This window comes from Phragmites australis, chromosome 16 (assembly GCF_958298935.1).
Source record: "Phragmites australis chromosome 16, lpPhrAust1.1, whole genome shotgun sequence".
Taxonomy (NCBI): domain Eukaryota; kingdom Viridiplantae; phylum Streptophyta; class Magnoliopsida; order Poales; family Poaceae; genus Phragmites; species Phragmites australis.
The window spans coordinates 27,549,074-27,564,230 of record NC_084936.1 but is presented as its reverse complement, the minus strand read 5'-3'; the positions used below and the strand labels follow the sequence as shown (position 1 = coordinate 27,564,230).

At 45.7% G+C, this 15,157-nt stretch overlaps 3 protein-coding genes across 3 annotated transcripts; 2 read left to right on the top strand and 1 right to left on the bottom strand.

The window, feature by feature from the left end:
• Positions 1-641: 641 nt before the first annotated feature.
• On the top strand, positions 642-2,579 carry LOC133896459 (probable glucan endo-1,3-beta-glucosidase A6). The gene is made up of 2 exons (XM_062337069.1): positions 642-1,836; positions 2,542-2,579. The coding sequence occupies exons 1-2, from the start codon at positions 708-710 to the stop codon at positions 2,577-2,579; spliced, it is 1,167 nt and encodes a 388-aa protein (XP_062193053.1). The 5' UTR covers positions 642-707.
• Positions 2,580-4,964: 2,385 nt separating this feature from the next.
• On the top strand, positions 4,965-9,814 carry LOC133895854 (uncharacterized). Its single transcript, XM_062336374.1, has 5 exons — positions 4,965-5,113; positions 5,231-5,410; positions 5,500-5,622; positions 6,210-7,079; positions 7,806-9,814. Exons 1-5 carry the CDS (start codon positions 5,071-5,073, stop codon positions 9,470-9,472), a joined length of 2,883 nt encoding a protein of 960 aa, XP_062192358.1. The 5' UTR covers positions 4,965-5,070; the 3' UTR covers positions 9,473-9,814.
• A 427-nt stretch (positions 9,815-10,241) lies between these two features.
• Positions 10,242-14,719, bottom strand: LOC133895855 (70 kDa peptidyl-prolyl isomerase-like). The gene is made up of 13 exons (XM_062336375.1): positions 14,388-14,719; positions 13,787-13,873; positions 12,508-12,768; positions 12,355-12,429; positions 12,179-12,259; positions 11,874-12,068; positions 11,691-11,777; positions 11,422-11,597; positions 11,223-11,345; positions 10,959-11,105; positions 10,749-10,876; positions 10,540-10,657; positions 10,242-10,446 (listed from the first exon to the last, which is right to left on the bottom strand). Exons 1-12 carry the CDS (start codon positions 14,584-14,586, stop codon positions 10,555-10,557), a joined length of 1,662 nt encoding a protein of 553 aa, XP_062192359.1. The 5' UTR covers positions 14,587-14,719; the 3' UTR covers positions 10,242-10,446; positions 10,540-10,554.
• Between the last annotated feature and the right edge of the window lie 438 nt (positions 14,720-15,157).

Sequence of the window (15,157 nt, the reverse complement as noted above, 5' to 3'; positions counted from 1 at the left end):
GGCCTTGGAATAGCGTCAAATCCAAAAAATTCTTTTGGGCTTGTCCGCGGCTTAGAAAAGCCCAAAAGTTGATTTCTTCCTCAAATTGCCCTTCGTAGTTGCGTGTCTGTATTTTCCTTGTTTTATTTTTTCTTTTCTTTTCTAATTACGTTCTGGACTTTTTTTGCGAATAATTACGTTCTGGATTATCCAACCCCCTTCCTAAAAACCCTCTTCTTTATAAACAATCACTGCTCCCTTCCACCCGATCGAATAACAACTTTACAAAAGCACCGACAATGATGGTGACGGCTGCCATGGCCTCCTCCTCCCTCCGCGCCGTTGCCCTCCTCCTCGTCGTCGCCGCTACCCTCGCGTGCCATTGGCATGCCGTCGCCGCCGACCTCGAGTGCCATTGCCACGGTGATCACATCTCCCCGCGCGATCTAGATGTCGTCACGTCAAGTTGTTACTGCTGGTCGGTTACTCGTATAATGGTCTCTGTTGTTCGCTGACGAGGGTCTTGTGCTGTGCTGTGCTGCATGCATGCAGGCGCGCGCGGGCGCCGCGGTCTGGGCGTCAACTACGGCACGGTGGCCGACGACCTCCCCTCGGCGGCGCGCTCCGTCGAGCTCCTCCGCGCGGCGGGCGCGGGGGCGGTGAAGATCTACGACGCCAACCCGGGCATCCTGCGCGCGCTGGCCGGGACGGGGCTGCCGGTCTCCGTCATGGTGCCTAACGAGGCCATACCCTCGCTCGCCGCGTCAAAGGGCGCCGCGGACGAGTGGGTTGCGGGGAACCTCGCGCCGCACCACCCGAAGACGCGGGTGGCGCACCTGCTCGTCGGCAACGAGGTGCTGTCCAACCGCGCCATCGCGGGCTCCACGTGGCGCGGCATCGTGCCGGCTATGGCCAACCTGCACCGCGCTCTCCGCGCGCACGGGCTCGGCAAGGTCAAGCTCGGCACGACGCTCGCCATGGACGCGCTGTCGGTCTCCTACCCGCCGTCGGCCGGCGCGTTCCACGAGGACATCGCCGACTCCGTCATGCGCCCGCTGCTTCGGTTCCTGAACGCCACCGGCTCGTACTACTTCGTCGACGCGTACCCGTACTTCGCGTGGGCGGCCAACAGCAAGACCATCTCGCTGGACTACGCGCTCTTCCAGGGCGCGGCGAGCTCCCGCTACGTCGACCCGGGCACGGGGCTCACCTACACCAACCTGCTTGACCAAATGCTCGACGCGGTCGTCGCTGCCATGGGTAAGCTTGGGTATGGCAACGTGAAGCTGGCCGTCTCGGAGACCGGGTGGCCGAACGCCGGCGACACGGGCGAGGCCGGCGCCAACGTGCTCAACGCGGCGACGTACAACCGTAATCTCGCCGCGCGGATGTCCAAGAACCCGGGCACGCCGGCGCGGCCGAAGGTCAAGATGCCGGTGTTCCTCTTCGCGCTCTACAACGAGGACCAGAAGCCCGGGCCGGGCACCGAGCGCCACTGGGGGATCTACTACCCGAACGCGACGAAGGTCTACGAGGTCGATCTCACCGGCCGGCGGCCGGGGCGGTCGTACCCACCGCTGCCGCCCGCGGGCGACCAGGATGGAACACCGGCGTGGTGCGTGCTGGCCGGCGGCGGAAAGGCGGCGAACGAGACGGCGGTGGCGGCCGCTGTTGAGTACGCGTGCCAGCAGGGGAGCGGGACGTGCAGCGCCATCCAGCCCGGCGGCGCGTGCCACGATCCCGACACGCTCGACGCGCACGCGAGCTACGCGTTCAACGCCTACTGGCAGCAATTCAGGAAGGCTGGGGGCACCTGCTTCTTCAATGGACTTGCAGAGACGACCACCAAAGATCCAAGTGAGTTAACCCAACTAAGCTCTTTTTTTTTTTAATTCTGATTATAGATTCTAGCCCTAAAACCAAAAACAAACGATCACAATTTAAAAAGCTAATTTTCACCATCTACGATTCATGTTGTACTACAAAATCTCACAATACACAATTTGATAGGAATGAGCTTCTCAATAGAATGTAGATTATGACAATACAAAAAATAAACAGGGCATAAGCACTCTTATAGCTTGAAAAATAAATTTACAAGCTGAGGATTGATAGATCAACTGCTAAAGCATGCCATTATAACCAATCAATTTACACATTCGTTATGACTGGTTGATCAAGTAGATTTTCTAGGTGTTTGCTAGCATTATTGTTTGCTGCACCAAGCTAAAAAAAAACATGTCAAATTGGAGTGAATCCATAGGACCCAGCTTACTGCGAGCGATATGAAAATGTGCACTTTGCTGAAGGCAATCGATTAGTCGAATCCTACTGTAATCTGTAGTAACGTGTTTTCACAAACAATGCTCTTTTTGGCAAAGAGCAGCTTTTCTTCAGATCGAAAAAGTGTGTAACATTTCGCTTCTCGGGACATCGAATCTATATAGGGCACCATTCACCAATCACACGGACTACACTGTTTGATCTTGCGAGAGCTAGAGGTTCAGTTTATTTTTGCATTCGGTCTCATTGATCTGTCGTCAACGTTGGTGTTTTTTGCAGGCCATGGATCATGCAGGTTCCGAAGCTCTCTGGAGTAGGCTCCTGCTTCGCAGCAATTGGATTCGTGAGGAAGGCCATCGGCATGGATGCCCTTGGAGAGTTATTATTGTTTCCATTCCTCTGTAGCAACTAGCAAGCAAAGCATCGTTGTGCTTTGTTGTTGTACTGCTCTCAGTTTAATTGAGTTAATTTGTTCATCGAGAGGAGACCCGAGTTTGCCGGCGACAAGCTTTCCATCCGCCGCGTTCCATAACCATGCGCCTCAATGTAGTGCGTAGGAGGCGGCGGAGAGATCGGGCGAACCGGAGAGGTTGGCCTGAAGCAGGGTGTGATCGTGTGTGGTGTGTGACCAGTCACGGAGCCGTTCGATCAAACGTGCAGTTTGGATACGCACACGCGGAAGCGGAAAAGGCCTGAGCATAATGGGCCCGGAGGCCGAAGAATGGCAACACTAAAATTCCACTAACAATTATAGAATATATGAGATAATTCACAGATGGATGAGTATCGGTGGGAGAGGTAGATGGGTGAGATATACTGCTCAAGTGAATATGATGTTGTATTTCCCTTGGACCTTAGATATGGCAGCCTAGTAACCCTGACTCTTGGCCCATCCAAATAAAAATTAGCCTACGAAGTTTTGATGGTTTGGAAGAACTCGGATAAGTTTCAATTTTCATTGGGCTGATTTCCCCACATTTGTCAAATTTCAATTTTCTTGTCATTGTGCAAGGATCTAGTGAAGACTAGCGAATGACGGTAGTGTTACAGTCTCAATCGTGACAGTATCATTGCTCACACCATAATATAGATAGGATAAATACGATCCGTCCCTCCTAAGTCACAAACCACTGAATTCGATGTGATTCTCACCAGCAACGTTTCATCTTTTTCTGACGATTTGGTTTGTTAATTTTGAATTTGATTTGTCCCTCACAATTTGTTATTAGAGCTATCAAGGAGCGAGACTGGCATGACAAGTTCAAGCTTGGAAGAAATTCCAAACCAAGCGTGAGCGAATTTGAGTTGTCGATCAAGCCTAGAGACAATCTTAGCTCTAGTAGACTCGTTAACAATCAAAATTCACAAAATTTCTCCTCTATTTTTAAGCATGTGTATAAGTTATCAAATAGAGTATGAGACTCACGAGTTTTGAGACAGACTCCAACTCGGTTCGAATCTTAAACGAGTCAATTTTTTAATGAGCTAAGTTTGAATAGCTCGCGAGCTAAGCTTTTTTTTTAACAGCTCTATTTGTTATCCAGTGCCTACCGTTACATGGAAATCTGGTTACGGACACTAGGATTTGGGACCAATCACTACTGACTACCCTTCCTTGTCCTTGCCAGTATCCCCAAGTAGCACATGCGGCGACGTACCGGTGAGCACGCCCGTAGGGCCTCCCTGGTTGATGGCTCTGAGCTGGTAGCTGACAGCTGCAAAAAAAAAAGGGGAGATGATAGGACACCCTACACCACTACATTGCATTTGCGAAGTAGCCAAAACAGAAAGAAAAAAAAATTGGTGAAAGAGTGGTGAAAGGTGAGGCACAAAAGCTGCGCAGGTTATCAACTCGTTGGAGCAAAGAATCCTCGCCGTCCCGGCCACGTGGGCCCCTGTCCACCGGTGAGGAATCTCGACGGGCCGTCAGTCGACGCCGCTTGAACGCGTCCCTGTCCGTGGATGCCTCCGCCAACGGGCCAGATCCGTTCCCCGAAGAGACGAGACGCGACCGCACGATAAAACGAAATGATTCCCGAACGGTTTCGCATAAGGCCGGATCGACAAACTGACGTCCGCTGTTGTACCTTTTGCCGATCGGCAGAGTTTCGGCAGTCCGATGGCAGTAAATTTGAAAGATAGAAAATACGTTAATAGTTAGAGATGAAAAAATAGAGTATGTTGTATTAGTGTTAGAGAATACTGTAATAATATTATATAAAATAAATTTTTAAGTATCTGCTGGAGATAACCTAAATAGATTGGGATCATATAAATAGATTTTAAAGTTAAAGAGTATTTATAGTTGATTTTTTAAAACTCGCTCCTTATATTTTTATATAGAAAGTTTATCTAAAAGATTCACTAAACCTTGCTCCTTGCAGATGCTTTAAGATTGTGATGAGTTACCTGTGTAAAGATTATTTTATAATACTGATAAATAAACTTATCTATATAAGTAGATGTAAAATCTGTATCTATCAGATTAGATTGTATGAGTTAAATAAACTATAATAATAAATATGAACAACTAAAAACGTATTGAGAGATTCGGGCAACGCACCCCAGGACCCTTGTCCGGTTGTCCCTGCCTCCATGCGCAGGTCGCGCCGAAAACCACACGGCCCCGGGTCCGACGCGCCCACCGTAACGCGTCCCTGACGTGTGGGCCACGTCGTCGGTGGGTCCTACGTGTCGTCGTCCGTACGTTGGGTTTATCCCAACCGTTCGTCTCGGGAAAAGCGACTGTACTACTCGCGAGCAACCACTCGTCTTCGCCGTTGCCGAGCGCTGGACTGCGGCGGCGCCATGGAGAGCGGCCACAAGAGCGGAGGCGGTAGCGCGCTTCCCGGTGAGTTCCCGTCGACTCCTCGCCGCCAGGCACTGTGGAAGTTTCACCTTTTTTTTCTTGGCCGGATTTTCTTTCCCTTGCTCGTGAGATGTGACGCCGTAGTGGTTCCGTGCGCAGGAGGAGCCGGAGGGGAAGGGGTGCTGTGCCACGTGTGCGGGTTCCAGTACCCGAACGTGCACCCCAGCGCCAAGCAGCGCCGCGCGCACCGCAGGCACTGCGGCAAGCCGCCATCCGCCGCCGCCGCCGCGGAGGAGGAGGATGGCGCCGGGGAGCGCGACGGCAAGGTGTTACTTCAAGGTGCTGTGGATTCTTTGCCTCTGTTGCGGTGGGTCGCTAGGCCCGAGTTGTTCATGGATTGATGCGTGCTCTTGTGGATGCGGTCCTAGGTGAGGGTGGTGGAGGTGGAGTAGGGGGAGAGGGAATTGGAGCGAGCGCGGCGGAATGCGGCGCCGGTTTGCCTGGATCTGCGCCGGAGGTTGGAGATGCAGTGGAGCACGGGGACAATGCAGGTTCATTCTGAATCTTCTTGTGCTTTGTTTCTTTTTGTTCGTTTGTGAACTAAAAATGTCTTGGTTGAGATTTGTTAGGTGAAAAGTTATTGCTTTACAATTTTTTTCCTAATTCGGCATTGTAAAGAACTTTCATGGTTCAGTGAAATCGTACCGCTTGCAATCTGGAATACAGGCGTGTTATTGTCCTTTTGGTCACATAGTGTTCGTACTTTGTTGTCATCTTTGGGTTAAGGATAGTATTATCCTTCTGTTAGTAATGGTTCAGATCTGCTTAGCTGTTTATGTGACTTCCAAACTGTACAGTGTACACATCAAGTTTGGTATAATAAATATTGTTCCATAAATTTAGTGAGGCTGGCCACATGTTGCCATTAACCACCATCTCGCCAACTTGTCTCCATGCTGTGCTGCTAACATAACTTCACTGACAGAGTGTCCGGAGCTATTTAATATATGTTCTCTGAGCTATATATATGTACACTGCCCTCAATGCATATTTTGGTCATTGTTAATGGTTTTATGATGCATTTTACTAGTCTATGACTGTCTGACTGTATGATTGGTTCTGTGGATGGCATTTCTAGAGCATTCTTCTGGTAACGGTACTGGACATCAAGTCATCGAAGATAGAAGTGCTGAAGATTGCCTCATCAGTTGCAATAATATTCCCTCTGAAATCACTTCTGAGGACAGTAGGAATGATAATGATGGTACTATGACTACATTCGCTACACAAGACTCTGAAAAAGGAACACATATTGAGTATGGGGATCCATCTGATCCAGCTGTTAGTTCCGAGCAGCTTCAGGATGTTCCCTCTTCTGTTCTTCCACCAGAGCCTGCAGATGGTGCAAGATTCAGTTCAGAAATATCTGAATATGAAATACAGAACTCAAGTGTCGTGTCTCTGGCATCAAATGCAACTGGAGGTGGAATGTCTGAACAAACAAATAATGTAGTCAGTGAACTGAGTGGGATTGCTGTGACTGAGGAAGATGGTATGATCAACACCACAGGCAAAAATAAACCTAGTGAGGACATGTCTGTAAAAGATGATGAGTTTGGTCTCTCCTGTCAAGGTAATCTACAAACTAGGATTGGTGATGAGCACTGTACCACTATAGTGGAGCAAGATTCATCTGACAAGAATCTTGATGCAATTCACAACGAAGAAAACTCGAATGATGAAACTGAATCAAGCCAGCAAAGCAAGCTTATATTAACTAACCCAATCGAGGAATTTCCTAATATCAAGGAGCCTTTGGAGTCTATTACTGAGAAATCTGTTCGTACAGATGATGACTTCCTTAAATTTGGTACGAGTGGTTGCCATTCAGAGACACTGGACATTGTTGAACCCCAGCAGCAACCTGACTCTACCTCTGTGACAGAAGACCATCTGGCTATCCCCAGACAAGCAGAGAATGTTGAAGGATGTCATTATCCTAATACAGGTGAGAATTTCAGTTTTTCTTTTTTTTAAAAAAAAACTCAACCATAGGGAGGAGACGTCCCCTGGCTTTGTCTTAAGAGGGGAGTTCCGAACCCTTTAGGGAGGTACTCACATGACCTGCAAGCACCCGGGTTCAAGCTTGGGTGGACGGTCTCTCAACTGGAGGCTCTACCAACGAGATATCACTTTTGTATTGATGTTCTTGCCTACTGCATTTTGTATTGATTTTTATTGTATGGTTGTGAAGAGGAGTAATTAGTTTGGTAAGAAGCAGAAAAGGTTTATTTAAGCACTGTACGCTTGCTTTGGTTAGTTGAGCGCTATCAAATAATATCTCAGTTACCCCTGCTTGCTAATAGTGATTGACCAAGTGTTAAAATTGGAATGCATGATAACCTGACATTTCTGTGCTCATGTTCATTTTATGCATGATAATCATTCATTTTCTACCTGAAATTTATTGCATGGCAGCTAAATTAGAAGGCCCTAATGTGCATTTGTGGTGCCCTATCTGCCTATCCTTTCGGAAAAGCTGTCTAGTTTCCTGGCTTATGATTTTATAAGTGCAATTTGACGACCAGCGCATGATTTTACAAGTACAATCTGAAGTTGGCAAGTCAATTGGGATACACTATCGGCCCATAAAAATTTTCATCGAGACTTGTTAGTTATTCTGTCTCCCGTATAGTAATTGTTTCTGAACTGAAGTTTGATGAGCATTCTGCAGATGAAGGCATCCAAGGAATACCAAGTGCAATTGGATCTGCTGTCAGTGCTAAAGTTGTGTCTGTTGATGGCGCAGCTAACATTACAGAGATCGTTTGTTCATATGATGTAACAGTGGGAGTCAACATGGAGAAAAATGTGACTACTGGTACTGTCGTTCCAACCCAAGTTGACCTAGTGGAGGTTAGCACTTCCGTTACTGCTGATGAAATCAACATGGTTGGTAGCACAAACGATGTTGATGAAAAGGGGCAGAATGAACAAAACAATTCAGACCTTACTTCCTATGAAGTGAATGAGATGCACATCGTAGAAAACATTGAAGAAAAGCAGCAGAACAAAGAGGTCATTACAGATCCCAGTTCTCATGAAACTAATGTGGTTTCCAGTACAGATAATTATGGGGGAAATGAACAGAATGAAGCAAGTATTGCAGAAACCAGTTGTTGCAAGATAAGTGCATTACAAAGCACGATTAGTATTGAAGAAAAGGAACCAATTGAAGAAAAGGAACCAGCTTCTGAAAAGACCAATGAGACAAGTAGCAGAGACATTGTTGAAGAAAAGAAGCAGGATGAGGTTGATGTAAAAATTAACCGAGAGATAGATGTGGCATGCAACATGGAAACTATTGGAGAAAATAATAATGCTACCTCTTGCGAGATTAGTGCAGGGAACACCACAGATAATGTTGAAGACAAGATGCAGAATGAAGAAAGTACTGCAGGCCTTATCAACATGATATGCAGCACTAATAATGAGGAAAAGATGCATACTGAAAAAATGGCCGAGGGCCTTAGTTCTCATGAGACAATTGTGGTACACGAGGCAGATAATGTCGAAGAGAAGACATATGAAGAGACTACGGCAGATCCTACCTCTCAGAAGTGCAGTGTGGTTACCTCCACTGACAGTGTTGAAGAGAGGACGGACGAAGAAACAACTGCAGACCCTACTTCCCACGAGATAAATGCAATGTGCACTACTGATAATGTCGAAGAAAAAAAGAATGAAGAGCCTATTTTGAACCCTACCTCTTCCAGGATCGGCACTGTAGGCAGTATAGGTGATGTTGAGGGCAAGAAGCAGAATGAAGAAACTACAGCAGATCCTACTTCTGGTGAAAACAACACGCTACAAGAAACTACACCAGATCCTAGTTCTGGAGAAAACAACACGCTACAAATTGCAGATGATCCCCAAAATAATCAGCAGCATGGAGACACCAGAACGGACCCTGCTTCAGATAAAACCGAAGTGGCACAGAACACAAATAATGTCGAAGAAAGGGAAAAGACGGAAGATACAGCCACAAGGGAGATCGACACCATACAAAGTGCGGATGACCCGAAAGGAACTGACCAAAATGAAGAGGTCGCTGACAAGGAAATGGTTGCAGATTCAGACAGAAACCATGTCTCGTTGAAGGTCCTCCTCGCCGATAAGAACGTGGAAACCAAGGAGAAGAAAGCAAGCACCAAGGACCGAGTACTGTCATTCAGGCGCCGAGGGTCGAAAGACGAGGTGTCACCGGTGAAGCCGGGTTCTCCGAAGGCCGGTTCTGGGCAGCAAGACTGGAACTCTCCCGCCAGGTTACCAGCCGAGAAGAAACCCAAGGGAAGGAAACAGCAGTGGGTGCCATTTATTTGCTGCTCGTCAATACAGTGATGCTGCCTCATTATCAGCTCGGACTCCGGCTTTCGCCGACCCTGCTAATTTGCTGCTCGTCCATGCTGATGATACTCACAAGTCATCTCAGCAACCTTCGCGACAAGACATGCTTGGTCCTGCTTTGTGCTTCTTGCAACTCCATTTGCCTTTTGTATGTTAATCTATATGTATGTTGATGTAAATTTTATTAGACGTGTCCAGATAAGTCCTTTCAGTTTAGTCTGCTAATGTTTTGCAGTAACAGTGAGGCAGTGATTTCAGGGATGTGACTTCGTCTTAAACAGTGTGACTTTGATGCCTATACGGCATGTTTGCTTAGCCCATGGGCGGTCTGTTTGCTAGAACTTTTGCACGTCCGCTTCATGCTTTTGGTGTCTGGAAATCCGTAACGGGCCAACGGCACATGGACTTGGTGTGCATAGAGCCGTTTGCCAAAACTCCAGCTCCAAAAAGAAATCTTGGATCAAAATATTCCTAACTTTAGAAATTTATAGAGCTCCAGCTCTAAAAAAAAATTTAGACAATATATTCGTAGCTTTAAAAATTTACAGAGCTAAAACTAAGTAAAACTAAGTATATTGAAGGTATTTAGATAAACTATCTTGATTCTATTTTAAACTAAAAATAATAACTTAAACCGTTTCATTATAGCATATAACCTCAAAATCTGAGGTGAAGCTGAAAATTAGAGCTCTCCATATAGCAATCTAAACATGCTCAAAGAGGCTACCAAATACTCAGAAAGGCATTCAGATCCAACATGCAATGACCTCAACAAGAAAATTTAGCCAATAATCCTGGAAGTAGATGTTCCTCATCACAGTTTTAACAACTACTAAGTATCCGTGCGCACTACTAGATTAGGAAGTAGTCCACAAAGCAAAATGTGAAGCAATGAACGAGTCCTTAGGAAGCAGCACAGACGGCAGGTTTTGAACCTTCGCTTCAGTACATCCCCCACTTCAAGCTTTCTGTTATTAGAGACAAATTGGTCGGTTAGATACATATCGCACATCCTGAACTAGAATGTTGTGGTGTTCACAATGAAAGGTCGAGAAACTTACGCTGTCTTCGGCCAGTTATTTTGTCATCTTAGCAAACATGTTGCTATAGAACTTGGCATCCTTCTTGTTAAACTCCTTGATCTTCTCCTTCAGGGTCTTGTACTCCAATTTCACATCCCTGAGATTACGACCAACATTGTCAGCATCAAATTGAAGGTACTGTTGGGTCAAATAAGCACTCCTACAGAGTCCAATATAAAGACTTTAACCTGTTATCAGGGTCGATTTCCAGCGCCTTCTTGATATCGGCCTCTGCTAGCTCTAGGTCAGCAAGTTGGATGTAAGCTTGCGCCCTCCTGTATAGAGCCTTAACATTTTGGCTGTCTAGCTCCAGAACCTGGCGAGAAACAACCACCACATGGTCAGCCTGGTTTACCACAAGATACAAAATGAGCCATTGCATGAACAGATATAGATACCTTGGTACAAAGCTTCTCCGCTTGCTTGTAGTCCTTCAATTTCAGTTTGCAGGCAGCATTGTTCAAGTTGCAGCTGATCTTCAGTTGCTTGGATTGCTTTTTCTCATCTTCACTGAATGAGCTGTCATACTCAATATACTTTGCAGCCTGGGTTTAGAATAGATGTCTCACTCAATCAATCAGGCAAATTAGGAAAACCATGCAGAATCAACAGATGACAGCTCAGTGGTACTGTTAGTACAAAACGGAAGAAAAATGACTAACCTTCTCATAACGCTTGGAAGCTCTAGCATACTTGCCCAATTTGAAAAGAGTGTTCCCTTCTTCTTTCTTCTTACCACCAGCCTCAATCTTCTCTTCATTGTTCAAGTCCCACGACTCCTTATCCTGTGTGGCAAGAAAAAATGCTCAATTTCATGACAGCACTAACCACTTAGGATATTGCTCACACTTATGCACGCACCTTCACAAATGATACAAGCTCAACTTCGTAGATCACTGTGCTGTTAGGTGGAACTACATCAAGGTCCTGTTTCGACTCAGTTGAACCAAATGCATATTCAGGAGGAATCGTTACTAGAGCAACCTCTCCCTTCTTCATGTTCAGTACAGCACGATCAAGACCATCAATTACTTCCTCTGAAAATGGATTATAAACCAAATGAAAAATGTTATTCTTACTGAATCACACGCCTGAATTATTTTAACCGCAGAGGAAAGAGAGAAGACAACCTTCATCGGTCTTAAATTCAAACGGCTCTTCATCATGCCCCTTCTTTGAAAACACTGTGCCGTCCTGAAGCTTTCCAGTAATTTTGACTGTCAACAGTAAATATAATTTAGTAAGTGCAAGATAACTAATCAACTGAAAGGAGTTCACAAAACAGCTACTACCAACGTTACGCTAAAGCACACCTTTAACAACTGCACCCTCATTGGGACGCTCATAGCCTTCTCCCTCCTTGAGAACTTTCTTAAGGATTTTCTTATCATCCCCTATTTCTGTGACAGTCTTCCATGAAATCAACTCAAGGTCAATGAGCAGAGTGGCGTTTGGTGGCACATCACCTTCCTCACCAGCTGTTGGTCTACCTTTCTCACCAAAACCATCTGCCCTTGTGAAGTAAAGAAGTTCAAATGATTGTCATACTTCAGAGGAAATACAGAGCAACAAGAATCTTGCAGAAGAGGGTTTGAATTTTTAAACAAAAGAAACTCACATTGCGGCTTGACTGTAAGGAGCACTTTCTCTGCCTTTTTCATGGTTTTGACAGCTCTCGCCAGTGCAGGACAGAAAAACCCTGGCAGTAGATTTTATTCATTAGTGAACAATTGACAGATGTCAACATTGCAAGCAGGCCATATAAAAGAGAGCAAGTGAGGAAGAGATAATCACCATCTTTGACAGTAAACTCAACTCCCTCAGACTTAGATACAACAGTACCATCCTCAAGCCGAGCCTCATATTTCACTACAGGAGTGCAGGGAGTAAGCTATATGAAACAAGGGCAATTCTTATGACGAAAAATGTTACAATTAAAAAAATTACCAAGGACTTCATCAGGATCCTTTGGGTTCTCCCATTTCTCTCCCTCCTTCAGTATCTTCTTGAATATGCCACCGTCTTTGCAAATATCTCTGACACTGGTCCAAGAAAGCAGCTCAACATCAAACCGCAGAGTTGCATTGGGTGGAATAGTTGGAGGTGAACCCGATTCACCGTAAGCCAGTTCAGGAGGAATAGTGAAAACAGCATTCTCTCCCTTCTTCATGGTCTTGATGCCTTGATCCCAACCCTTTATTACTTGACCTGGACATAAGTTGACAACATAATCACTGAGCATTAAGCATATGTAGAATGCTCAATCCCACAATCATAAAACATAGAACAAACCAATTGATATTTTCAGCTTGGCAATGGCAAGAAGCAGGCTGGAGTAAAACTAAACTTATTGAGAATAAAAAAAAAACTCTCCAAGCTACAATTTACTCAGTCATAAGCAATTTTCTTAAACATCATAGCCCAGAATACCTGGGTAACTGGTGCATGAGTGCAGCTATATTTATCTGCAGGGTTAAGCAGTAACTGTGTGATAACACCAATACAACAACGATATAAATTCTCCTGATATGCTGTGAAGTCGTGAGCAATCTTAAGCCTAAACATAAATTCCATGACCACGCTAGAAGGCACCAGGGCTGGACACAATCAGGGCCCCATTTCCAAATCCGGTGACAAATATAGAGGGAACAACAAAATTTGGGGAAAAAGCTACAAAAAGATATCAATGGACCGGAACTACTCCTGGGATTTGGTAAAAGATTGGTAAGTAGAACTGTTCTCACAATGAGTACAATGCTAATGATACTTCCATAATCCAAATCCAAACATGAGACACATAAATCATAGAAAATTTTATGGTGGTATCGGAGGAACTTGAGCCATCTATTTTTTGGATCGGATGGTCTAGATTGGTTAGAATACTACCTATTATTTAGAGGTAATATGAGTAATATATGAGAGGAGTATATGTAGTATAAGGGTATTTTTAGGAAAAAAGAAATAGCATGGTAGTTATATCGTGCAAATTCATAGGTTTAATGTTTAGACTGGCATGAATGCTGATTGTTTGGTTGAACGATTATTTGGGAATTAGGTATAAAAAAAAAGATTGCAATGCCCTTCAATGCTATGGTGGGTAAATATTAACACTACTGTCGCAATTACAGAAATGTCCAATTAAATTTATACTACCTCTTGCTTATAGGTAGTATGGACCACCGTAAAAGAGCTCAAATCATAAGCACAGGGGGATGGAAAAATGTACCTTGTCCCAGCTTGAACTTGAAGGGTGTGCCACGATCACGGCTTGAGTCAAACTTTGTTCCATCCAGGAGCGTACCGGTGTAATGCACTGAAACATCAACAAGGGTACATCAGCACATTTTTAGTCATTTGAATTCTGCCGCAGCTAAGACGAAACGATCCATAGATCATCCAAAATCAGCAAGGACCAATAAATTGCCCTAAAAACCCAGAAAAAAAAAGCATACAGCAGATGCGGCATTACATTGTGAAAATACCCTGTTTTGCACCATGACATGTGAAAAATGAGCATTTAAGTTCATACAAGCATTTTTCGATGAAGTCACTAGTTATCTTCCGAGGAATATCAGAAATCACAATGTTGCGACAGAAGCTAGCAACGCGCCGCTGAGCTAACAAACATCAAAAACAGAAACTAGCCTAGTGCCCTGTAAAACAGATGTCGCCATAAGAAGAGTGGGCTACAGATTTAATTAACCTAAACTAGCCACTGATTCCACATCCCAGGACGAACCATCAAAACCCCCGAAGCAGGTCACCGGCTGCAGGACTGGATCACACCGAAACGAATCACCGAACGGAGGAGTCGGAAGAGCGGATACCTTCGACCTCGTCGCCGACCTCGGGGGTCTCCCACCCCTCGCCCTCCTTGAGCAGCTTCTTCATGAGCCCCTGCTTCCCGACCTCCTTCTCCTCGCCCACCTTCATCACCGGCCCCTCGTCGCCGCCGAAGCCGCCCATCTCGTCGTCGCCCATCAGGTCGTCGGCGCCGGGCGCGGGCATGTCGAAGTCCTCGTCCATGGGCGGGGAGCGGGGAGCGCGAGATGAGATCCGCGCGCTGCTAGGGTTCCGAGCTCGCTAGGGTTCTGGCTTTGGAAGGTTCGAGAGAGAGAGCACGAGGGGTAAATGATGAGGCGACGCGAGAGAGAGGAGGGGTTTAAATGCAATGGAGAATCGGGTGGGGTTCTAGAGTGTTCCAAAGAGGATTAAAAACAGAAAGCCAACGGCCCAGATGTTCTCGTGCTAGGCTGGATCTGAGCTTTCCTTTCGCGTGCTCTCAGCATCGCGATACATGGGAATGGCACGCTTCGAATACTGTGATCAAACGGGGTAACGTTCTTTGATTTGTTTTAGAAAAACCGTAACGACATGCATATACACACGCTCACACCATCATACATATACACGTATCTACGCAGCGTCTACTGAAAATCAGAAATACAGAACTTGAAGATCGATAAAATTATCCCAAACGTCTCACTATCAATAGATATATCATTTTATATTGAAAGAAAATTTCACCTTAGTGAGGTGGGCAAGTACAATTATGTACCTACTCTACTAAGCATCCAGACTTCTCAATGTGCTCTGA